General features: G+C 50.9%; 1 protein-coding gene across 1 annotated transcript in view; it reads right to left on the bottom strand.

The window, feature by feature from the left end:
* MTCL2 (microtubule crosslinking factor 2) overlaps positions 1-26,595 on the bottom strand; it is a gene marked incomplete at its 5' end in the record, with an annotated part of 65,486 nt that overhangs the window by 19,648 nt on the left and 19,243 nt on the right. Inside the window, 6 exons of the mRNA XM_082669489.1 lie at positions 278-403; positions 3,183-3,323; positions 5,471-6,661; positions 7,323-7,385; positions 17,799-17,957; positions 24,632-24,856. Of these exons, the coding sequence (XP_082525615.1) occupies positions 278-403; positions 3,183-3,323; positions 5,471-6,661; positions 7,323-7,385; positions 17,799-17,957; positions 24,632-24,856 (1,905 nt within the window). The remainder of the gene's footprint in view (positions 1-277; positions 404-3,182; positions 3,324-5,470; positions 6,662-7,322; positions 7,386-17,798; positions 17,958-24,631; positions 24,857-26,595) is intronic.

The following is a 26,595-nucleotide window of genomic DNA, read 5'->3' on the forward strand; positions in this document are numbered from 1 at the left end:
TCTAATACAGATTTTCAACTCTGACGGGGCAATATTTCATAGATGGGAAACTGAAGCACAGAGAGGCGACAGAATGGGCCTGAGGTCACACAGACAGTCAACGACAAGCCCAGGATTCCAGCCCAGCACAGCTAATGCATAAGCACCAGTGCAGCACGGGGCGAGAAGACACAGGTTTCCCCTGACATTCCTGCCTCTGAAGACCCATGGACCGCTAAGGTTTGGTTCAGGGAAGACAGGTTGCAGTAGGTGCAGGAGAGCACTGGGCACCACCCACCTGCACCACTTTCTGGTTGAAGTTTTCAGCCTCCTCCTTCCGCAGCTGCCGCTCCTGGGAGAGCTGCTCTTGCAGGCCCCGGAGGCTGTCATGTGCTTCGGCCAGCACGAGCTGCAGCTCCTTGATCTGGGGTCGAGATGAGGGACACAGATAAGGAGGAGGGAGAGAGCAGGAGGAGGACAGAAGCTGCAGTCAAAGGACGAGAGTCCTTTGCAGTAAGTCAGGCCCAAGCTGTCCTTCCAGTATAAACCAGGCACGGCAGCTGTCCCTGCCTCCGTGGGTTGTCATGACGATGAAATGAAACAGTGCACATCAAACCTAGCTATTGTTATAATTTTAGCTTGATAATTTCTTGCAGAAATTTGTAGAAAATAAATACTATGAAAACTCAGTTTAATTCACAAAGATGTTCGTCTCGTTTATAATTGCAGTAATTTACAAACAACTAAGATAAGTTGGGGATCAACCATATGTGTTTAATGGGTCTATACTTATGTTAAAATCCATACAACTGCACACTTAAGGATAGTGCCCTTGGGAATTCTCTGGTGGTCCAGTGGTTAGGACTCCATACTTTCACTGCCGAGGGTGAGGGTTCGATCCCTGGTCGGGGGAACTAAGATTCTGCAAGCCGCGTGGCATGACCAAAAATAAAATTAAATTAAAAAAAAAAAGGATAGTGCCCTTTACTGTATGTATATTATTATGTTATACTTCAGTAAAAAGTAAAAAATATATATACTCAATAGAAAAACATGAAGGACATGGACACACACAAACTAAATGTTCACAGTGGTTAATTATGTGATAATCTTGTGATCTTGACTTTCTTCTTTATATCCTTATGCAATGCTGCTTAGAGACTTTATTATAGTTATTTGTTGTTTATAATGACTATATAATAAAACCTTACAAAAAAGACAATAAAACTCTGCCTTTGGTGTGGGGAGGGGCGGGGGGGATTGGGTTTATAAGGATTTGTAGCTAAACAGGCAAAAAAACTCTATTTTGTTAGAAGTCAGTATGGTGACTAGATGGGGAGTAGAAGGGAGGCTTCCAGGGCCAGGTCATGTTCTGTTCATTGATTTGCTTACACAGTAGTGTTCAGTTTATGAAAATTATTTGAGCTGTACACTTACAATATGAGTGCTTTACTGCATGTATGTTATACTTCACTTAAGATTTCTAAAAGTATTTCTACTAATAAAGGGAAATTTTTATGCTGTCATGTTAAGCAGGAAAACAGAAAAGGGAAATGTCAGCTCCAACGCCTACATAAAAGGTTTCCAGGTATGGCAAGATGTCCCTCTGTGAAAAAACCAAACACTCGTTATCTGGCCAATAATGTAAAAGTTTGGCAATGGAAGGCACTCTGGCTTGAGGTATATCCTGTATGCCTGTTTTTGTTTTTTTGTTTTTAATATTTATTTGGCTGCATCGGGTCTTAGTTGCGGCACACAGAATCTTTTGTTGCGGTGCATGGGCTTCTCTCTAGTTGTGGTGCATGGGCTCCAGAGCACATAGCCTCAGTAGTTGCGGCACGTGGGCTCTCTAGCTGTGGCGTGAGGGCTCAGTAGTTGCAGCATGCAGGCTTAGTTGTCCTGAGGCATGTGGAATCTTAGTTCCCCGACCAGGGATCGAACCCGCGTCCCCTGCATTGGCAGGCAGATTCTCAACCACTGGACCACCAGGGAAGTCCTGTGTATGCCTGTTTTTTATTAAAAATCCTTAAAGGGCTCAATACTACCTATCTCTGGTGTTTTCCTTAAACTCAGTGCCCAACGCGGTGCCTGGCAACTTGTGACTTCTCAGTAAAGAGTGGCTGAAGGAAACAATAATTGAGGGCAGGTAGGAAATTATTTTCTCTGCAGGTGAGCTGGCCTATCTCTTTTTCTCAAAAAATAAGAACTAAGTATCTCATGATTCCTGCCCCCTCCCGTCCTCTTTTGCCATGGCTGCTAGGACACTCAGACCACTTCAAGAGTTTGATTCATCAGCTTCAAGGGAGCTTCTCCCCCTTCACAGTTGCAGACTGGCCTCCCTGGGACCAAAAGTTGCCTTCCTAGGGAAGCTGAGAAGAAAAGGACGCTCAGGTTGGGGCACACATGAGACTCTCCACGGTTCAGGAGTCTCAGGGAAGCCCCATCCAGCCCATAGGAGCCTTTTCCTGCTTCAGGTTCATTATGAAGTGCTGGGGAGAGGCTCAGTAGGCTTGGGAGGAGCTCAGAACCATCCAGAATTGCTCAAGGACCAGGGAATCCTGGAAATTCTACAGCCACCACCCACTCTAATCCTCCCATATTACAGGTGAGGATCTGCAGCCAGAGAGTGGGAACATGCCTGAGGCCACACAGCCTGCAGGTCTCCTGAGGCCAGTGATGTGTCGTCGTCCTCTTCACCCAACATGGACCAGGCCTTACGCTAAGGCTTTTCATGTATTTAATCCTTTCAACAACCCTATGACACATTACCTTTATTTTAAAGGTGAGAAAACTGAGGATCAGAGAAGTAAAGTGACACTTTTACAATCTTACAGCTAGTATACATAGATCCACAATTTGTACCCAGTCAGCCTGACTGTAGAGATTGTTGCCTTCCTGCTAAACTAATTACTGTTTCCATTAAATGACATAAATTATTAACTTCCCTGTGGAATTCAGTAGTATAGGAGAACAAGATCAATTTCCTCAGATAAGTTTATAAACTTCCTTTCATCAGGCCCTGAGAATGGCCCAAACTTCCTTGTCTCCCTCTCAGCCCTTGCTGTCAGGAAGCTTGGAACCAAAGGAAATACTCAAAACCCGTATCATCACCAGCTAAGATTCTCCACAGATCACTCTGCTCTTCAGCGGCCTCAGCCATTCTCCTCCCACCCTCCCCGCTGCCTGCTCAGGCCTATGCCCACCTCAGAGGCATAGGAATCACTGTCTTCAGCTCGGTAAGGCCTGAAGCTCCGGCTGGGGTCGGGCTTGGAGTCCAGGTCGCCGCTGCGGAAGGCCTCTCGTATCCTGGGCTCCCATTCCGGCAGGTCCCTGAGGTCAGGTGGCTGCACCTAGAGGCACAGGCAGAAGAGACTAAAGGTGAGCATGGGGAGGGGACACGGGGGCGCTAGAAACTGCACCCACCCAGGCCTCTGGCTCTGAAAGAGGCCTCTGACCGCACACCTGAGGGCAGGGGCCTAGGTGGATTTACCTCCGAGGCTCAGCCCCAGCCCTGGTTGGCACACTGCGACTGCCCCACGAATGTCTGCTGAAAGGCTGAATGGCTAGTGGTGAGTGAAAACACTGATTCTGTGAATGCCTGTCTTGTGCACAAACCTTCTGAGCCAGCTTCAACTGTCCTCCCACACATGCGGCCCCAGCTCATTCCTACCCCAAGGAGAACCAAGAGGGAGACCCAACATAGGGCAGTCTGCTTGCTTAAGAAAAGCAAGATCGAGGGCTTCCCTGGTGGCGCAGTGGTTGAGAGTCTGCCTGCCAATGCAGGCACACGGGTTCATGCCCCGGTCCGGGAGGATCCCACATGCCGTGGAACGGCTGGGCCCGTGAGCCATGGCCGCTGAGCCTGCACGTCCGGAGCCTGTGCTCCGCAACGGGAGAGGCCACAGCAGTGAGAGGCCCACGTACCACAAAAAAAAAAAAAAAAAAAAGAAAGAGCTAAACCTCCCTGTACAGACATGGGAAGACGCCCCTCCCCCAGTGCTCTCAGGATGAAGATCAAACCTCCCGACACTGAGGTCCAGCCGCACTCTTTCCCTTAGTCCTTGGACACATCCTGCTCCTTCTGGCCGTATGCCTTTGCACAGGCTGTTCCCTCTGCTTAGAACACTCTTCCCCTGGTGATCCATCCTTCTGATCTCAGCTCAGATCAGAGGTCCTCCCTGACCCAGGGTCTAGGTCAAGCTTCTCATTCACAGAAGCCAGCACCTTTCCTAGCGAGCCCTCATCTCAGTTTGTGATTTCCCATTCAATGGCATGATGTTTTGATGAACATCTCTTTCCCCACTAGATGATGCAGGCTGGGGGGCAGGAATCATAACTGTTTATTTGCTTACCATGGCACCTCCAGCACTAAGAACAAAAAGCATACAAACCATAAATACAGCATCGTAAATAAATGAACAAATAGATACATTACACAAGAAAAACAAGTTGTGCGGTAGCAGGAGGTATAACATAAAGCAATTTGAGGCAAAAACAAATATATGAGAGTACATGGAGAGAAAGAGTTAGAAGGGCATGCTGTGATGATGGAATGTTCTAGATCTGCACCACTTGACACACGCAGCTACCGAGCCCTTGAAATGTGGCTGAACTGAAGAAGTGAACTGTCAATTATATGTATCGTACCTTTTATTAATTTAATTTTAAGCAGCCCACATGTGCCTATGACAGCACTGCTCCAAAACCAGTGTTAATAGCAAAACCTTGAAGGAGTAAGAAGCAGGGGGGAGGAGGCTTCATCTTTTTACCAGAGGCACTTCTGAAGCTCTTCGCATGTTTATGGATTACTCTTGCAGTGATGCTTTTTGGGGGGACAAGTGCTTTTGCTATTTTAATTTTTCTAACTAGTAGTTTATAGATATCAAGGCTGGAAGTTCATTACCTTTAGAAAGCCAAGTTTCTGGCCTTTGCACAGGATCTGACCAAAGCTTTTTTTTTTTAAATAATACTCGTTTTAAAATACAGCGTTGCTAAAGAAACATGAGGAGAAGAAAGGGCGACCTGGCATAAAAGATAGGGCTTTGGAATGAATTCCTTTATCAACAGCAAATAGCTAAGAGAACTGTGGTATATTCACCCCATGAGATCATATTCAGTCATGAGAACACACAAATTATTGCCACCTGAGACAACAAACATAATGATGAGTGAAAAGTCAGGCACAGGTGAGTGTGTTCTGTGTGATTCAATTTATGCAAAGTTCAAAGACAGGCAAAACTGAATCGAGAGGGGTTACCCTTGGGAGTGGGGATAGTGGCTAAAAGGGGACCTGAGGAGGGCCTTCTGGGGTGCTGGTCACATTCTAGTTCTTGTCCTGGGTGACGCTTACACAGGTGTGCTCACTTTGGGAAAATTCATTAAGCTGTGTACTTGTGCTTTGCCTGCCTCTCTGTACGTATGGTTCAGTAAAAAAAAAAACGTACATACATATATAAAAAAAGTAATAGGGCCTGTGACTGGGACATCTTACCTGGAAGTCTGAGCCAAGGTCTTTGGCCAGAAGAATCTCCTTGGAGGGTCCCTGGGAGCCCAAGGCGGGCAGCGTCGAGAAGGGCTCTGGCTGCTCCTTGTTGGGGTCCCCGAGGACCGAGTCCGCCTTCCGCGTGAAGGCGTGGAGCTCCTGCTGGAGCAAGCTCAGCCGCACCAGGAGGGCGTGGATCAGCTTGGTGTCCCTGGGGCCCTCGCTGTTGTTGCCGGGGGCCTCGTGCAGCCGAAAGTCGGCACACTCGTTGTCCAGATACGGGCGGAGGCCGCCCGTGAAGCCGTTGGCATCGGCCACCAGGACGTCGATGGCCTTGCTGACCAGGACGGCCTGCTCCCTCAGCCCCGGCAGCGCCTCGGCCTCCCGGGCCCTGCAGAGCCGGGCGGTGTGGGGTCCGTGGGCCTCGCCGAGGGCCGCGGGCACACACTGGGCCGAGTCCCCGGCCTCGGCGTCCGTCTCCAGCATCGGCCGCGTGCTCTGGCAGGAGGCGAGGTCACAGCGCTGGAGGTTGGAGAGGAGCACCCGGTTCTCGTACTGCAGCTTCTTGACCTTGCCGCTGAGCTCGCCGATCTGCAGCTTGGCGGCTGCCAGCTCCTCCTGCGAGGGCTCACTGAGCACGGAGCAGCTGTCCTCCGACAGCGTCACGTCCAGCTCGTGCTCCGAGCGGTACTTGGCCAGCTCGCTCAGCAGCAGCTTGTTCTGGTCCTCCAGCTCGGCTGAGGAGCGCCGGAGCAGCTCAGCCTCCTCCTCCACGAACTGCAGGTGTCGCCGCAGCTCCGCCAAGCTCTCCCCGCACTCGCCGCCGCTGCCGCCCAGAGCGGAGAAAGCCAGGCGGGCCTCGGGGCCCCCGCAGCCGCCGCCGTGGTCCTTCATGTCGTCCATCTCGGCCCGCAGGCCGCGGTTTTCCACCTCCAGCTCCACGATGCGGCGGCTCAGCAGGTTGGCTTCCTCCTCCACCAGCTTCAGATGAACCTTGAGCTCGGTCTCCCGCGAGTGGGGTGCGTCCGCCAGCTCCTCGGCCGACAGGGCGCCATCCAGGTCCCCGTAGAGCGAGCGGTACTTGAGCAGCTCCTCCTTCATGCTGTCATTCTCCTTGGCCAGCTTGGTGAGCTTCTTGCACATGAGGGCCGACTCCTCCTTTGCAAAGTGCAGCTGGCACTTCAGGTCGGCACTGTCCTCCTGTGGCCCGAGGGGGAACAGGGACAGGCACAACCCAGCAAGGTTAGTGTTGGGAGGCTCGGCCACAGCATTTCAGGGAGCACTAACTACGTGCTGAGGACACAGCCCTGACCCTCAAGGAGCTGTGGGTCCAGAGGGGAAGCAGAGAGGGGGACATACATATTGCAGCACAGATGGGGCACTGCATGTAGCCTGGGGAGTCCAGGAGGGCTTCCTGGAGTAGGCAACATTCTGCCAGGGTCAGTGTTGCTGCTACTACTACTACCATTACTACTGCAGTTTTCTCATCTGTAAAATGGGGCAATAACATTCCCTCCCTCACAGACCATGAAGAAAATTAAATGAGACAATATATAAAAAGTGCCTGCCACCCTGACCATCCAGGACCACTAGAAACTAACTATATTCTATGCCTGACCTGTGCTACATATAGCACTTTCTCTAGCAGAGCATGTGAGAACCATGGGCTCAGGGTGTAGTTTGGGGAAGTAAAGTACACAGCGAAGCTAAGAAAGTGAACAAGGGGAGGATGGAGTAGAAACTGGGGCAGGGTGGGCACCTCTGGGGACTCCCCGAGCTACATGGAGTTAGGCCTGGGGCCTTCAGACTGAAAGCTACTGCTGGGGGCTGCACAGAGGCTGTGGAGGCTGACGGGAGGTACCTGCATGGAAGGTTTCTTGTCCATCTTCCCAAGGGAGCGGGTTCCTCTTTTCTTCAAGGAATGCTGGAGCGAGATTAAAAAAAACTGAACTGAAAGCTCACAGGGTGATGCACATCCAAAGAGCAGTCACAGTGCCTAGGGTTCCGCTGAGGGCCCCTGCCCTCCCTGGCCAGCGCAGCCCAGCCATGTCCAGCCTTGACCAGCATCAACTGCTGAGCCAGAGAAGTCTCAAGACCACCCAGTGGGTTGCAAATGGGGAACAGGACAGAAGCACTTGAGACGATTCTGAACCCACCTGCCCAGGGTTCCTCCCCTCTCTCACCCTGAAATTGTGATCCAGTTGGGTTGAGCCCAAGACCCAGAAATCTGGGTTTCTGTTCTTGTTTGTCTTTCATTCATTCACCAAAGACTCCCTGAGCACCTATCACGTGCCAGGCATAGTTAGGCATGAAGAATACAGCAGGGACCATGACAGACAGGGTACTTGAGGGGGATGCTGGAGTGTTATGCCTTTAGGACTGGGGCACGCATTCCCCTGGCTAAGACCTCGAAGTTGAGTCCTTCCCCCAGCGATGGCCATTGGCTGAGGGCAACCACCTCATCCAAGGTCATGTGCCCTCCCTGGGTGGGGGTACTGGGGGGGCGGGGAACCCACATCCAGTGACTGGTCCGTGCCCCCTTCCCACTTCAGCTCCAGAGCTCCCCATGGGATCAGCTGAGGCCATTGGTGTGAATGCTCTGCAGCTCAGCTTCTCCCTCTGCCTCGATCCCTGATGGTGTTATTCCAAGGGGACGTTTCCAGAAGCCTCTTGAATGCAAATCTCCATCTCAGGGGGAATCCTGAGCTCATGGAACTGACGTCCTAATGAGGACTTTAATTCAGCATGGATACTAATAAACAAAATGAATATGGTAAAACAGATCATAACTACACAAGACGCTTAGAAATGACGAGGAACTGATCATTTTTTACAATTTAAATGGTAGGTTTTCATGCAGATTAAAGCAAAATAAGCCTATAATAATCATCATGATGCAAAACTACAGAAGCAATAGGGGAAGAAATAGATACATTTGATTAGATAAGCAAATTCGACATGGGAAAAAAAATACCCGAAGAAAAGCAAAAATAGAAATAATTAACTGGGAAAAAATATTTGCAATGTATTACACTGACAAAGGGTTAATATCTTAAATATGTAAAGAGATTCACAAAATAGAGGAAAAAATCCAACACACCTATAGAAAAACGGGCTAGAGATATGAAAACCGGTTCACATGCAAAAAAAGATAGATGGCTCCAACCATAGGAAGATGCTCAACCCTAATCATGGTAGAGAAATGTGAATTAAAACTATACTGAGATACAATTTCTCACCTATCAGATTGGCAAAAATCCAAACACCTGACAACACATTCTATTGATGAAACTATGGAGAAACAGGATCACTCATATTTCACTGGCAAGAATGCAAAATGGCACAAGCCCAGTGGAGGGGAATTTGAGGAATTGTTATAAAAATCATTTCTGAACTTTCTCAACGTTTAAAAAAGTCACTCAGATGCATGAGTCCACTGAACACTTCTTCCCAAGAGAGGGGTGATTCATGTTAGTGGCATATAAAATCACCCTTGGGTTACATTTGACTTTTCAAGTCAGGCAGGTAATTGTCAAGCATGCTCCCAGGTAGTCCAAATACATGGGCTCCTGGTCCCCCACGTCTCACACCCAGTCGCTGAAGGTGAGAACCACTGATCTAATCTAAGCCCCCAGTTTACTGAAGGCTAGAGAGAGGTCCCACAGCAAAACCAGAGCTGACCTGGAACCAGTTCTTTTTTTTTTTTTTATGTCTTTATTGAATTTGTTACAATATTGCTTCTGTTTTATGTTTTGTTTTTTGGCCATGAGGCATGTGGGATCTTAGTTCCCGGACCAGGGATCGAACCTGCACCTCCTGCATTGGAAGGTGAAGTCTTAACCACTGGACCGCCAGGGAAGTCCCTGGGACCAGTTCTTGACAGAGCTCTTGTTCTAGCTCCAAAGACCTGGAAGGAGAAAATGTGCCTTCTTGGACAAGGGACAGAGTGGAGCCAGCACAGTGGTTCTCAACCTGGGTGCACGTCAGAATTACCTAGGGAAACTTAAAAAGAAAAAAAAGATGCCCAAGGTCCCAACCCCAGAGAGTCTCACATCATTGGTCTGGGTAGGTCCCAGGCATCAGTATTTTTAAATAGCTTCCAAGGTGATTCTAATGTGCAGCTAAGCTTGGAACCACAGAGCCAGGGAGATGAACCCCAGACAGGCTCTTAAGTTCATCTTAGAGCCGAATCAATTCCTAAAGAGACCTTTTGAAATGCAAATGAGGCAAGAAGGCAGAGGCTGATATTTCAGACGCTGGGTGCCAAGAGCAGGGAGCCAGTATTTGAGAAGGACTGATGGAGGATCTTGCCAGGCAAGGAGGAAAGAGTACGGAAGGCAGGGGTGAGGGCCACAAAACAAGTCCTTCCCCAAAGACCCCCTCCTACAAAAGGGGCCTGGGAAGGGGATGCTCAGAGACCCCTGCTGGAGTGGTGAGGTGGGGGCCCAGGAGTCAGGTGGTCAGGCTTGCAGATCTGGGCCTGCCCATCACAAGCTGATGGGAGGGGCTGTGACCTCAGCTGGGACCCCGTCAGCACTGAGTTTATGATCCTGGGTGAACCCCTTCCTCTCTCTGAAACTCCATTTCATCATCTATCAATACACAACTGAGCCATGGATTAGGTGACCACTGTAGACTTTCTGGAGGAGGGAAGTGGGGTGACAGTAAGGGGAACCAGGGGTCTCCAGGGGCACTGAGAGGTCCCAGCCATCACATATAAAGGAGTGAGATAGCACAAAGCCTAAAGCCATGAAAAAGGACAGAGGGAGGGTGAGATTCACGGACATGGTAAAATCTCTGAGACAGCTTGGTGAGCGAAAGGAAACTAACTGCAAAACAAAACCCGCAACCCTAACGTCCACCGACTGATGAATGGATGAACAAAACGTGGCAGAGCCACACAAGGCAGTATCAGCCACGGAAGAGAATGAAGCCTTGCTCGATGCTACAACATGCTTGAAAACATGCTGAGTGAGAGAAGCCCGCCACAAAAAGCCACACAGCGTATGAATCCATTTACATGAAGTGTTGAGAGGAGGCAAAGCCACAAAGGCAGAAAGTAGATGAGTGGCTGCCAGGGAGGAAGAGGAAGAGGGAATGGGGAGTGACTTGGGGTTTCTTTCTAGGGCGAGGAAAATGTCCTGGAATTAGAGAGTGGTGATGGCTGTAAACTCTGAGTATTCTAAAAACCACTGAACTGTATCCTTTAAAAAGCAAACTATATGGTATGTGAATTACATCTCAGTAAAGCTGTTATTTAAAAAAAAGCCAGAACATGTTACCATTTTTATAAAGATAAGACGTGTGTGTGTGTGTATACACGTGTGCACATGTGCATGGTGGGGGAATATGGTCTAAAGAACAAGCACCAGGCTAATAACGATGAGAGTACAGGGAACTTGCACTTTGCACTTTTCTTCCCCCACATTTTTTCAGGAGGGAAGACTTGGTCCTCCAGCGTTTTCTCTTTAAAGTTTTTAAAAATTATACAATATTTTAAAAAATAAATTAATATATAAAGACACATTCTCACTGTAAATCTGTACTGTTCTGACGAAGCAAAAGCCCCCCTGTTTACACCTCCATCCCTTCTCCTCCTGAGGGTGACCACAGCTGAGGGTCAGCTGGAGCTCCTTCTAGATCTCTGGCTCTGTGTTTAAAATACTGAAATAGATGGTGTTCTTTTAGACTTTCCTTCCTATGTTTACTCGACTCTGTGATCTTTGACTTTTATAATAAGCACCTTAAAGCAGAAGAAAACCCCAAAACATCCAGCCTTTAAAAAGACAGTCTGTGTTCATGCTATATTATTCTGTATGTTACAGAAACTGTGCATGTAACATAATCCCATCTTTATGAAAAAAAATACATAGAGGAATATACATCACATAAGCACAGAGAAAGGCCTGAAAAGACACAAACCAAACCAAATCACAGGTTAGGCTGAGTCAGGCTTCGAATTGAGGGAAGTGGTTAGGGGAGCCTTTCTTCTTTTATTTTATGTATCATTATTATTTCTTACATTTTGGAGGACACACTCACATACTTCAAACTTCAAAAAACCCAAAAAGGGGGCTTCACCTGGTGGCGCAGTGGTTGAGGGTCCGCCTGCCGATGCAGGGGACACGGGTTCGTGCCCCGGTCTGGGAAGATCCCACAAGCCGCAGAGCGGCTGGGCCCGTGAGCCATGGCCACTGAGCCTGCGCGTCCGGAGCCTGTGCTCCGCAACGGGAGAGGCCACGGCAGTGAGAGGCCCGCGTACCGCAAAAAAAAACAAAAAAAAGAAACAAACCAAAAAGGAACACAGTGAACCCTGTGACCAGCTCTCTTGCCCGAGGCAAGCAGTGCAACCAGAGTCTGATGTGTCCACCCTTAGAGGTATGCTAGGCATGCATTTAGATGTTTTTGTAATGAAATTTTTGCTTCACTGAGCTTATATTGCTTTTTTAGTAAAAAAAAATGCATATATACATTTCAATATGTGTGTGCGCATACGTAGAAAAACGTATTGGAAGTACAACATACTGGGAAGTACTCCCACCCAAATAGTAATTTGGTAATTACTCGGAGGAACTCCCTCTGAATACTGGGTGAAACTTTTTCTCCTTATGGCTTACTTGTATTTCCTAGTCTTTCTCTACTACGCATATATTACCTGTTGGGTGGGAGGGGAAAGTTATAGTAAAATGTTTTTAAAATGTACTTCCCCAAGAAAAGTCATGAACACCATTCCAACACATTTTCAGAGGGTGAGTTCTGAGTGCCCACCAGAAAGGGAGGGCAGTGGGCAGAGAAGAGGGGCTGAAGCAGCAAACCTTTTCAGGACCAAAGTGGTTCCAGCCTTTTCTGGATGGAACTGCCCCTGTCCCTGCCCCCCACCTCATCTAAGCCATTTGGGCTCCCACACTGCTCTGCGGCTCTGGAGGGAAAACAAGGCAGGCTCACAGAGCACAAAGACCTTCCTCCTCTCTGCAGGGCAGCAGCTGGCCAGGCGGCCTGGGGGACCGCATTGCCCCTCAGGGAGCCAAGGCCCGTCACAGCCCCTCTGTCAAGCCCCCAGGGGCAGATGCTCTGGCCCTGGGCCTCAGGTGGGCGGGCTGGGGCAGGGCAGGACAGCACCCGGGCACCAACAAGAATGCCAGTCACAAGTGCCGGACCCCGAGGGCACAGTCCTTGGCCTGGCACGCAGCAGGGGCTTCCCCACCCACCAGCAACTCACAAGGCCGCTTTTGAGCAGCCGGGGCGGTGCCTCTAAGCATCCTTGGTCTAACGGCTCCTAGTAGGAGCAGAAGCTCTGCCCTCCTTGCCCTTCTCCAGGAGATTAGAAGAGGGTACTTCCGCCCCTCCAGCCCACACGGACAGGCTGCCTGAGCACAGCTCTGGAGAGGCCCCCTGTCTTCTAACACCTTCCATGCTTCCATGCTGCCAGGAAACAAAGACCAACCTTCAAGGAATAAAACAAGCCTTCTGCCAAAACAGTTGGGTAGATTTTCATCCAATTTAGAGGGGATGTTTGAAAAGGTCTCACTGAAAACACAGACTGTGCTGTGTGTACCAGCTTTACTCCAGGGGGGAGCCTGGGGTAGGGGTGCATCTCAAAGACTGAGGAATTCTTCCTCCAAAGTGGCTGAAGCAGCTAGAGAGTCGGTGTGGCTCCGGGCTGAGGGAGACCATTTGAGTGGAGGAAACAGAGTGGTTTGACACGGACCCCAAATCAAAGTACAGGGGCAGACGCTGCCAAGTGCAGGCGTTGATTTGCTGCCTAACTGCTCCTTCCACGGGCACCTGGCAGTTAGATATGGAGAGCTCCTTGCTAGAGGCAGCAGAAGGATATGTATTGAACTAAGGCCCACAGGTGATGACACTGATAACCAGTATTTACCGAGTTCTTATTCTCCACTAAGCATTTTACCTGCTTGTCTTGATTAATTCTCATAAACACCTCTGAGATGTAGGGATTCACGTTTTTTTTTTTTTTTGCGGTACGCGGGCCTCCCACTGCTGTGGCCTCTCCCGTTGCGGAGCACAGGCTCCGGACGCACAGGCTCAGTGGCCATGGCTCACGGGCCCAGCCGCTCCGCGGCATGTGGGATCTTCCCGGACCGGGGCACGAACCCGTGTCCCCTGCATCAGCAGGCGGACTCTCAACCACTGTGCCACCAGGGAAGCCCCCCATTTAAAAAAAATTTATCATTTATTTATTTTGGCTGTGCTGGGTCTTAGTTGCAGCACGTGGTATCTTTAGTTGCAGCATGCGGACTCTGAGTTGCAGTATGCATGCGGGATCCAGTTTCCCGACCAGGGATCGAACCTGGGTCCCTTGCATTGGGAGCGTGGAGTCTTACCCACAGACCACCAGGGAAGTCCCCATATTCCCATTTTATAAAGGAACAAACTGAACACTGGAGCGGTTACATGATTTGCCCAACACTACAGTTATTTGCAAATAAGTGGCAAAGCCAGGATTCAAACTCAGGCCCGTGTAACTCCAAGTTCGAGTTTGCCCTGCAGCACACAGGCCACGGCCAGGCTGCATCAGATGACAACGCCAGCAGAACTGAGATTTGAACCCAGGTGAACTGATACTATGGTGAGTGCCCTTCCTCCCCCATGAGAGTGGGAATCGGGCCAAGAAGCCTGGGCCAGAGAAGGAAGTACTCGTTGGAGTGAGTGGCCTCTTCAGAGGTTCCAAAACACAGCTGGGTTCTAGGAAGGCCCCTGGATGGGGCAAGGAGGGCACGGGCATCACCGTAAGAGTCAGTGTGGCTTTGGGAGATGGGGAGTCCTGGGTTAGGATTCCATCCTTGTCTTTCCCCTGTCCCATCTATATACAGCAAGTCCATGCTTTCACTGCTGAGGACCTGGGTTCAATCCCTGGTCCCGCAAGCTGTGTGACGCAGCCAAAAAAATAAATAAACAAAATAAAATAAAATGGGGACAAAATCACGATGTACCTTGGGAGGCTGCTGGCTACACAACGTGAAGACACACATAAAATGCTTAGTGTAGTGCCTGGCACAGAGCAAGCACTCAGACACAGCAGCTATGTTATAATAAATCCCATCGACACTGAGATTGGCTTTCTGCCTAAAATAGAAAGACGGGGAATGATACTGGATTGGGGGTGGCGGTGGCTCGTGTTACGATTTTTGAGCTGCAGCCCAGCTGGCAACGGTGCCACTGCAGAACACAGCTGGGGCAGGCCACCCTCCCTTCTCTCTAGCGAAGAGCCATCTCCATAGCAACCACATCAGCTCAGGCCAGGGGCTCCTGTTCCCAGCCGGGTGACAGCATCGCCACAGCAACCTGTCAGCATGGCAAAGGCAGATCTCGATGATGGGACTGGAACAGCTCTGGCAGAAGAATTGCTAAGGGACCCTCGTCTCCATAGAAACCATATCAGGAAGGAGAGGGAGGAGAGAGGGCAATCAGCAAATAAACACAGGGCCACGCCTCCTTCCGCAGATCCTAAGACACTGAGGGGCACATCAGGGAGGGCTAGGCCAGCCTCACTGACGTGGCCTTCAAGAGGAAGTGAACCAGTGTTTCCTGAGCACCAACTGTGTGCCAGGCACCACAAAGGGCTCTTTACATGCTTGACTTTATTTAAAAGTTCACTAATAATAACCACGCGCCCCCCCCAAAAACCCCTAAATACAGCAATCATAGAATAAAAAGCAAAAGCCACTGCCTACCATCTCCTACCATTTCTAATGCCTCAGTTCAGTGGGTTTTCCTCCAGACTTTCCTCCAGCCTATGCATTTGCACATATAGACACATGCTTCAAAATCAGTTCATTCTGTATGACTTTCCAAAATAATTAGTGGGATTGCACAATACGTATGGTTCTATAGCTTTCTCTCCCCGCTTAACAATGTATCTTAGAGATCTTTCCACATCAGTGCATATGTATCTGCCTTTTTTCTTAAATCGTGGGAAAGTACACCTAATATAAAATTTACTATTTTAACCATTTTTTTCTTTTTGATGGCAGTAAAATATACATAACATAAGATCTGCTATTTTTAGCCATTTTCAAGGGTACGATCCAGTGGCATTATCGCCATTCACCTCCAGAACGTCGTCATCATCCCAAACTGAAATGCTGTCCCTATTAAACAGTATCTCCCTATACCCTCCTCCCTCCAGGCTCTGGTAACCTCTAACCTACTTTCTGTCTCTATGAATTTGACTACTCTCAGTATCTCATCTGAGTGGAATCATATAATACTTGTCCTGTTGTGTCTGGCTTAGTTTACTGAGCACAGTGTCCTCGAGGTTCACCCACGTTGTAGCCTGTTTCAGAATCACGTTCCTGCTTAAGATTATACATACATTGTAGGTATATACTACATTTCTGTTGGTTCATTGATGGACATTGGGGTTGCTTACACCTTCTGGCTACCGTGAATAATGCTGCTATGAACATGAGGGTACAAATATCTGTTCGTGTCCCGGCTTTCAATTTTGCTATATACCCAGAAGTGGAATTGGCTTATTTGGAAATTCTGTTTAACTTTCTCAGGAACTGCTATACTACCTTATTCTTTTTAACTTCTTCACAGTGTTTTATGGTTACCCAATCTTATGAATGATCATGAACAACTTCATAAACTGGGTACTGTTATTATCCTGATGTCACAGATGAAGAAACTGAAACTTAGGGGAGGTGGCTTCAGGGTCTCAGCCCCATCTCAGGCAAGGAAAGGCTGGGTGAGCTCAGGCAGGCTCTCCCTCTCTGGACCTCTGTTCCCTCTCCTTTACAATGGGAACAGGCTGACATCCAAGGCACCTTCTGAAACTGTCTCTCCTTTTCACTATCAAGGGTGGCGGCGATGAGATGTGTGAAGATGGTTCCCTGTTATTGGCCAGGCCATGGAGGGCAGGAGCCCTGGGCAGCCCTGAGTAGCAAACACCTCCCATCTCCACACCGAGGAGCCTTTGGCACGTCACACCAACACACCCAGTGGGGAGGGCAGCAGAAGGATTGTTATGGCCTCAGGCCTGTGGTGTCTGTCCTGGAATGCTGGCACGCCTGCCCTTGGGAAGGTGAGAACTGTGCCCCGGAACAACGTTCGATCCTAGCATGCCTCATGCGCAGCCAGACAGCTGAGGCCCAGCTGTGCCTCTGGGGGCAGAAGGCACCGGGGCCGCCTGGGACACAGACCCCTGGATTCTGGAGGATTCCAGCCCTTAGGCATCACCTGGGCTGATGGTTTCCAATCTGCACAGCCCACTGGGCCCTACGTGACCTGGAGGACATCGCTCCCTCCCTCAGGGCTGTGTTTTCATCCATAAAACTGGTACAATCACAACCTCATCAGGCCTTTCTGAAAATCATGGAAAGTGTCTAGCATGGTGTTTAACATGCTGTACACCTAACACACAGCAGAAGGAAGAATGGGATGCCAGGTGGAAGGACTCTCATGACCAAAGACAGAGAAGTTGGTGCCTGGGGTCACACTCAAGAAGCATCTGGGGCTTCCCTGGTGGCGCAGTGGTTAAGAATCCGCCTGCCAATGCAGGGGACAAGGGTTCAAGCCCTGGTCCGGGAAGATCCCACATGCCGCGGAGCAACTAAGCCTGTGCGCCACAACTACTGAGCCTGCGCTCTAGAGCCCGCGAGCCACAACTACTGAAGCCCATGCGCTCTAGAGCCCGTGCTCTTCAACAAGAGAAGCCACCGCAATGAAAAGCCCGCGCACTGCCATGAAGAGTAGCCCTCATTCGCCGCAACTAGAGAAAGTCCGAGTGCAGCAACGAAGACCCAACATAGCCAAAATAAATTAATTAATTAAATTTAAAAAAAGAAAAGCATCTGTGTCCTGGAAATGTGTTGAGACACCAGCCAGAGGCTGCCCAGACCCGGCAGTGACTTTATACCGAGTGGCAATGCCAGGCAGTCCCTAAAGCGTGTCCACAAAATCTATACCACTTAGTCCTTGCAATGATTTGAAGTATTACTATCCCATTTTATACATGAGGAAACTGAGGCACAGAGGGCTGGGTCCCCTGCTCAGCACTGTTGCATGTTTTCTCAGGCAATCCTCTCCCAGCTGTGGTCCTTTGATGGCTGACTGTCTCCTTCGTTAGCCTGTGGGCTCCTGGAGGACAGGAACCAGGTGTCTCTCACGCACCCCTGTGTCCTTAGTATCCAGCACACAGTGAACACAGTAGGTGCTCAGGGAGCGCGTGCTGGAGAAGTGAATGAATAGACAGCTCTGCCAGGGAGGCATAACTGTGCAGAGACAGAGGCTCAGAGACACTGGCTGGATGGGGTTGGCACATGCCTGCCCAGCCCAGGCCTGGCCCTGCCGGGGTGGACGGGGGCCTCACCTCTCTCGGCCGCTCCAGCTCTGTCTGCAGCACCTGCTTGGCCAGCTCGGTCTCAATGAGCCGCTGCCGAAGCTCCTCATTCTCCTCCTCCAGCCTCGCCCGTTTCTTCTCCACCGCCTCGAGCTCTTTATGCAGCCGCACGGAGATGTCCTTAGAGACCTGAGCAAAGGTGGGTGATGAGCAGGGCATGAGCAGGCCATCCTACCTCTACCACAGAGCAACCCCAGCGTAGGCAGGTACTCTCATCACCCCCACTTACAGAAGAGGAAACTGAGGCACAGAGAGGTCAAGTAACTCACCAAGGGTTGCACAGCCAGGAAGTGGTAGAACCAAAACCCAAACCCAGGCACCCTGTGTTTCCCATGTCCACATCATAGTTCAGCTCCCAGAAAGCCTGTTCTTAGCAATGCCTTTACTTTTATCTGAGCCTTTTGATGCTTCCAAAAGCCTCTCCTGTCCACCCTCTTGCCCAGTTCTCACCAGAGCTTAAGACAGGGCCAGAAGATCGTTTTATTTATTTTTTTTAATTTAATTTTATTTATTTATTTTCATACAGCGGGTTCTTATTAGTTATCTACTTTATACAAATTAGTGTATATATGTCAGTCCCTATCTCCCAGTTCATCCCACCACCACTACCCTCCAAGAAGATCATTTTAAAGAGAGGTGAAACCCAGAGCAAGATGGGCATCCCCAGAGACATCTGAACCCCATCTCTGCCAGTGACCAGCATACGTTCCTGGGCAAATTATTTCCCTACTCTGGGTCTTTCCTTTAACTACAAAATGGGTGCAATAATAACAGCACCAACCTCACGGGCCGACAGGAGGACTGAATCAGCTATTGCACAAAGGCCTGGCTGAGTGCCTGCACAGTGAGCGTTGGGTAAGTGGTAGCTGCTGTTGGGAGGCGCTGAGCCCAGAGCGGGCATGACTTGCTGGGGGTCACAGTGTGACACAGACCATGAGGCCTATTTCCAGTTGTCTGGGATACAGAACATGCCCCCAGTGACAAAGGCTGGGCAGATGTCCAAGTCATCCCTACAGAAGGAGTTAATGGAGCTGCAAACTCCAATCCCGGTTCCAGGACTCTGCTGCAAGAGCACGCCGTTTCCTTGAGGACCCTTCTGTCCTGTCCCCTGCTGGCTGGGGTGAAAGGTAGGAAAGGGGGTCTCTTCTCTGGGGATGAGGAAGGCCCTTCTGAGCTGGTAAATCACAACTAGCCCCCATCCCCAAGTGGACTAAGTACTAGCATTTGTTGAATACCTGCTATGTGCCAGATTCATTCCTCTTCACCCCAACTCTGCCCCCATTTTACTGGCAAGGAAACTGAGGCTCAGAGGGCAAATGACTTGCTCAGAGTCAAACAGAGCTAGTGTGGGCCAAGCTGGAGGGAGCTCAGGGGCTTTGGCTGAAGGGCCAGCGTGGCCCAGGCTCCACAAGGGGTGTGAGGGCTTTGCCAGCAAGAGGTATGTGTGGGGCAGACAGCCCAGTGCCTCGTGCCTGCCAGTCTCGGAAATGGCTGTGGCACCTCCTCCCTGCCGGAAGGGAAGAGGGCCCTCCCTGGCTCTGCCTTCTGCGGGCCCAGGCCCAACTCGGCACGGACCCCTTGGCAGTGTGCAAGGCAGGCCAGGAAGAACAACGGCCAGAAAGGAAATCGAGCCCTGCCTCCCCCTCCTCCCTCCGTTGCCCACTGCCTCTCTCAGCCCCCTGAAGACCTCCTAGGACAGCTGGAAGCTGGCCCACGAGGCTCCTCCCACAGTCTCTCTAGGCCACCAAACCCTCCTCATCCACAAAGTGGGGGGAGCAATCCCTCACCAGCAGAACGAGGACTTCGCAGGTGGGAAGACTAGATTCAAGCCTGATTCCAGCCCTCACTGGGTGTGTGACCCAGGACAGGTTATTTAACCATTTGAAGTCTCGGTTTCGTCATCAGTAAAAGGGTGTTGATATAGCCTAGTCACGAGGCCTGCTGTGAGGAATAAAAGACATAGCGCTTGGAATCCCACTACTGGGCATATACCCAGAGAAAACCATAATTCAAAAAGACACATGCACCCCAATGTTCATTGCAGCACCACTTACAATAGCCAGGTCATGGAAGCAACCTAAACGCCCATGGACAGACGAATGGATAAAGAGGACGTGGTACATATATTACAATGGAATATTACTCAGCCATAAAAAGGAATGAAATTGGGTCATTTGTAGAGATGTGGATGGATCTAGAGACTGTCATACAGAGTGAAGTAAGTCAGAAAGAGAAAAACAAATATCGTATGTTAACGCGTATATGTGGAACCTAGAAAAATGGCACAGATGAACCGGTTTGCAGGGCAGAAATAGAGACACAGATGTTGACGACAAATGTATGGACACCAAGCGGGGAAAGCGGCGGGGGGTGGGGTGGGGTGGTGGTGGGATGAACTGGGAGATTGGGATTGACATGTATACACTGATGTGTATAAAATAGATAACTAACAAGAACCTGCTGTAAAAAAAATAAATAAAATAAAATTCAAAAATTAAAAAAAAAGACATAGTGCTTGGGCTGGTGGCTGGAACATAGCAGGTGCTCGAAAGTATGATTTTTAATGCATTGTCAAGATTACTGCTTCACCTCTGTGCACTGATTTTAATCCAGGTTGGCCCAACACCCCACAACCTCACTCTTGAGTTTAGTGTCTGGGTGTTCAGCCCCAGGTCCCAGGTTTTAGGCTATTAGGTCACCCAGTGAGTCCCTGTCCTGACCAATACTCCATTCATTCATTCATTTATTCATTCATTCATCTGCGTAGCCCCTGGGGGCAGGAGTGGTAGAGCACAGAGGTCCAGGCCCCAGGCCATGCCGGGGCTCCTTCATATCTCGCAGGGTCTGGCACACACTAAGTGCCTAATAAATGCTTGTTGGATGAACAAACAAATCCAAGACCCCAGCAAGCAAAAAGAGAGGGGAATGAAGGAGTGAATGACTGAAACATGGGGAGCTGCACATGCCCTAGTTTGGCGGGGGGTGCTCCCCCCAACTGCCCACACCCCCAGATGTCCAGAGAGGGCTGTGTCCCTGACTGGGATGCGGGATCAGCTGCTGGGAGGAGTGGGGGCTTCTCTCCTAACTATGCTCCCACCTGGGCCAGCTCCTCTCCACCTGGGGTTCACTCCGTCCCCACCATGGCCTTGACCTGGGCAGGTGACCCACTCCCCACCAAGAAGTCATGATCCATGTGGATTCCTGGATCCTCTTGGGTTCATGAGTGACTCTATGGATTTCATCCCTTCCGTGAGTCCCCAGTTGCCTTCTGCCCCATCATCCATGGAACCCCCTTCTCCAACTGCTTTCTACCCCCAGGGGTGCTCTGTTAAGAAGGCCTAGCCCCAGGCAGCTTACAGAATTCCAGTGTGGACAAAAGAGCCCTTAATCTCAGATCCCCACAGAGCCCTGTGCCCCTGATGGAGGTCCACAGAGCAAAGAGCATGCATGCCTGGAGGGCAGGAGCCTGGTTGCCTGCGCCTCTCCCTTTCTCTCTCTGAGCCTCAGTGGTCCTGGGCCCCCTGGCTCTCCCAGGTAATCAGGCAGAATCAGCTGTCGCTCCCCATGCACCCACCACATGCCTTTCATCCCCTGGGAACGTGCTTTGAATATCATCCCCACCCTGAGGCTCAGAAAGAAAAGGTCATTTGCCTGAGGCCACACAGCCAGGAAGCTACAGAACCAAGGTCTGAAAGCAGGTGGGTCAACTCTGGAGTCTTGCTCTCAGTCTGAGCCGCTGTTGGCCTGAAGCCTGAAGACACATTATATTAATATCAATAATAAGAGTATTAAAAATAAGTGCAACAGTGGGCTCACTGTGTCAGGGGCTCACGGGGCCCCACCTGCCTGTCGCATTTGATCCCCTCATGATCCTTCCAACTACCCCCAAGGTTGGGGGGCTGAGATACTACAGGAGGTGAAGCAGCTGCAGCTTCTGGAAACCAGGGCAAATCCCCAAAGCACAAACAAATGCTGTCAGCCATGAGGTCACTGTTACAGCGCTGGGGTCTGGCTCCTGCCAAATGCAGCCAGCAGCCTCCAGGCCACAGCCACCTCGCTCATGGGCCCCTTGGCTCCTGGGCCTAAAGCTTTAAGGGGTCTCTGTCACTCTGAATCCCCAGGGTGTGGGATAGGAACCGTCACTAAGGAGCACCCCCTGTCCAGGCAGCATCTGGGTCCTGTGTGGCGAAATCCTCCCAGGAACCCCGGGAGGGTGGGAATGTCACCTGCATTGTACAGATGAGGAAACTGAGGATCAAAGAGAGAAAGTGACCTGCTCAGGTCACCCAGGGATTAAACCCAAAGCCAGAACTTTTTCTCCAGCAACATCTATTTCTAAGAATTGTTTTACCTGTGTGTCCTCGGGCCTCCCACAAGAGTCCCTTCAGGTGGGAATTTTCATCCCTGATTCCCGGGACCTGACGCCCTCCTACAGGATCCCAAGCCCTGAGGGTGGGGCCTGGGAATCTCCATGGTGAACAAACCTCCAGGCTACACTTATCTACCCAGGGAGGTAGAGATTCTGGCCCCCTTCTCCACCGTGGTCCAGCCATTTGTCCCACTAGTGCCTTGTAAGTTCTTCTCCTGAACAGTAACACGCCAAGCAACATCTGCTCATTTGCTGAGGGAGCATCCCGAGCCGGACTCCGTGCTCAGCACGCTCTTTACTTGAGCTATTTCATTTTAGCCTCACAAAAATCTCTACAGGTAGAGACTTGTTGCATCTCCATTTTCCACATGGGGAAACTGAGGCTCAGGGCTGTCAAGGAGCTTTCCCAAAGCCACACAGCAAGCAAGTGGTAGAGCAGGTCTCTCCCCCTCCCCACCCCTGCCCTCCTCATGCTGGACAATGTTCCTGCTGAGCGTCTGTGGGTCCTGCCGGCTGTGAGAACCAGCAGACAGTGAGAGAGCCTGGGGGTGGGGGTGAGGGAGAGGGAGGGCCGAGGCCTGAGGTTTCTTTCATGGCACCCTCACCAGTAATCTACCTGCTTGCTTAAACCACTGGGGCTGCAAAAGCACCGGAGATTCAGCTGCTCGAAGCCCTCCTTTTAACAGAAGGGGAAACTGAGACTCCAAGAGGCGGCCTCACGCCTGTCTACTCTTGCTGGCACGGCGAGTCGGAGGGCCCCCGGGGATACCCTCCCAGGCAGCCTCCAGCTCCCTCCACACTTGGGTCTCTCAAGCCCTCCCAGGCGACGCCAGGGAAGTCAGCGTTCTGAAAGCCTCCAAAAAATGCCCCAGAACATCCCCAGCACCTGGGACACAGAGAGGCGGCCAAAGCTGTCCAGCCCAGGCCAGTGCGGATGAGCTCAGCGCTCCAGCTGCAGGCGCGGGGACAGGAGGGAGGGAAGGGGCCAAGCCAGCTGCTGATTGGCTAGTTCAAATCCCAACAGAAGGGGCCGCTCCCTTCCGCCCAGACTCCAGAGGGTCTCCCCCCCTCCCCATTCTACACACACACACCAGCTGCTCTCAGCTCCTCCCACAGAGCAAGCCAGCTAGTCTGCTCCCAGCTCCAGCCTTCCTCCACCCCTTCCTCATCTAAGGCTGACTTTTCGGTGTCTTCGCCCCAAAGCCCCAAACTCAGATTCCTCTAAGCTTCCAGGGCTCTCCCTCACCCCACACCCTCTCGATCTGGTACCTGGAATTTGAATATTTGTAGAACAATTTATCTCAAGAGCTGCCTTCTTAGGTACAGGTACACTTTGGCCTTGGAGATACAACCTTTCTGAGCTGTTTCCTCACTTGTACAGCAGACCTACAATCCCAATGTGCCCACAGCGCATGCAAGACAATGGGAGGCGCAAAGGCCGGTGTGGATCTGGTGCTCACTCTTCACCTCCCCTTACAGGGGCCCTCTTCCTTCAACATTCCTTCTTCCACCTCAGGCCTCACCTCGGAGGTCACCCCTGCAGGAAGACTCCACAGTCCCCCAGGCTGTGCCAGAGGCCCCTCCCCCCAGCTCCTACATCCCTGGATAACACTGGGCTGAGTTCTGAGAGCAGGGTGCCGGGCCGGGTCCCCTGGAGTTCTCAGCCCCCAGACCAGGGCTCATACAGACAGGCAGGGCAGACTTCTCTTCTGGAAGCCCCATCTGCCGGCCTCCAGGCCATCCCTTTCCTGTTCTCTGAGGCCAAGATCAACAAGGTCAGGCAGCAAGCATGGGAGGCTGATAAGTCTGCGTCTGCCAGCTCCATGGAGGGTCACGTGAACTTGGACAGGTACTTCCTTTCTCTGAGACTCACTTTCCTCATCCGGAAAATGAGAAGAAGAAGAAGAATTACTAGCTAACCTTTTCCAGTGCCTACAGTGACCTCTTACCTACCTGATCTCATTTGATCCTCATAGAACCCTGTGAGGCAGGGGCTGCCGTTACACGTGTTTTACAAATGAGGAAACTGAAACAGGTGACTTGCTCAAAAGCATAAAATTAGGGCATATTGGAGCCAAGATTTAAAACAGCCTTATTCAACTCCAGACCTTCACTACTCTCCATCAGCACAAGAAAGAAACCTCCGTGGAACTATGCACGGATAACTTGGAGCCCAGCACCAGGTGTGTGGCTCGTACTCACACAGCAGCTGCTGTTAGTAGGTATCATCTTATGATACCACTTTGGGACAACCGTGGTAGACGGCCTGTCAGTTCCTAGGGATCCCCATTTTACAGATGAGGATGCTGAGGCCCAAAGAGATGATGGAACTTGCCCAAGGACACATGAGGAGGGAGCTGACCTGGGCACTCAGGCTCATGGTCCGACCCCCCAGAAAGGGCACCTGTAAGGGTTGGGAGGGCCCTGGGCTTACCTTGACGTCCTGCTCCAGGCCACGGATGAGCTCGCCGTCCACCTGGCCAGTCTGGGCAGCGCGGAGGCTGCGGCGCTCAGCCTTGCGCAGCCGGTACTGCAGGATGCGACAGGTCTTGCTGGCCTGGTCCAGCTGCTGCCGCAGCTCCTGCAGCTGGTACACATCCTCCTCCATATAGACGTCCCGCATCTCCAGCATCTCTGCCCGCAGCTCCTCAATCTCGTCCTGCAGAGGGAAGGAGAGGTCAGGTCGCTGGGCCCTATGGCAGTGGCCAGGGTACTCGAGTGCAGGGCACACTCGATGCTGTCCTAGGCACACCTCAGGGGGTCTGGGTGTGGCAGACTGCGTAATGGGCCCCCAAGATGCCCATGTCCTAATTCCCAGAATCTGTGAGTATGTTACCTTACATGGCAAAGGGATTTTGCAAATGTGATTAAGTTAAGGATCTTGAGATTGGGAAATTTTGCTGGATTATCTGGGTGGGCCCAGTGTAATTACCAGCATCCGTATAAGAGGGAGGCAAGGGGCTCAGAGCGGGAGAAGGCGATGTGGCAGAGGTTGGGGTGATGTACGTTGAAGATGGAGAAAGGGCCATGAACCGGGGAATGCAGGCAGCCTCTAGAAGCAGGAAAGAGAATGGATTCTCCCCAGAGCCTTTACAGGGATGGAGCCCTGACAACACCTTGGCTTTCAGACTTCTGACCTCCAGAATTATAAGATAATAATCTGGGATTGTTTTTTTTTTTTTTTTTTTGCTGTACGCGGGCCTCTCACTGTTGTGGCCTCTCCCGGTGCGGAGCACAGGCTCCGGACGCGCAGGCTCAGCGGCCATGGCTCACGGGCCTAGCCGCTCTGCAGCATGTGGGATCTTCCCGGACCGGGGCACGAACCCGTATCCCCTGTATCGGCGGGCGGATTCTCAACCACTGCGCCACCAGGGAAGCCCTGGGATTGTTTTAAGTCAAATTCGCGGTAACTTATTATAGCAGCAATAGGGAAGTAATACACTGGGGAAGCAGAAGAGGCTCATTCAACAAGCATTTATGAACACCAACTGTGTACCAGGCTTTGTGCAGGCACAGGGGGTGGGTAAGGAGAGTGGTGACCAAGACAAACGTGGCCCTTTCTGTATTGTCTGCATGGAGCCCCAAGTCTCATTGGCAAGACACACAGTAAACTGAAAGATAAAAAAACCCCTCAGATACTGTTAAGAGCTGGGAAGACAAAAAACCAAAAAACCAGAACCAAAACACCTGGGTAATATGAACGAGTAATGGGGGAAGGTGCTATGTTAGAGGACAGGGTCGGGGAGGCCGCCTCTCAAGGGACATTTGAGCTGAGGCAAGAAGGAACAGCCATGCAGAGAGAGAGGCAGGGAGCAGTGTGTGCAAAGGCTCAGAGGCAGGAAAGAGCTCAGTGTGTCAAGATACAGCAAGGCAGCCAGGGTAGCTACAGGGGTCAGTTGAGGCTGGGGAAACTGACAGGGGTCAGCCATCCAGGGCCTTGAAGGGTTGAGTAAAGAATCTGAGTCTGGGTTTTAAGTGGAGGGGGTTGAGGGGGATGACCTCACTTCCTCAGGGCAGCTCCTGACCACCTCTGTCATCAACTCCCAGATGTCCTTCACTTCCCCTTTGTTATCATGGGTATATCAGCAATTCTTCATTTAAGAGTTTGTCTCCCAGAGAGACCGTGAGTGCCTGGGGGGCTTCGCCACGTCTACCTCACTCCCCGCTGTATGCCCCACACCCAGCACAGGGCCCAGCATCCTGCAGGCTCCCAACAAATACTGAGTGCATGGAGGCATGTCTTGTTATGTAAACAATCACAAAAAGACATACCGACGTGAAACAACCATTAGACACAAAGTGGAGGGGGATGAGTGGGGAGACCCAGGAGAAGAAATGGATGATTACTATGTCTAACAGCAGGTACGAAAGCTGAGTCACAAATGGAAATAATAATAT

The sequence above is a fragment of the Grampus griseus genome (assembly GCF_964374135.1).
Source record: "Grampus griseus genome assembly, chromosome: 14".
Taxonomy (NCBI): domain Eukaryota; kingdom Metazoa; phylum Chordata; class Mammalia; order Artiodactyla; family Delphinidae; genus Grampus; species Grampus griseus.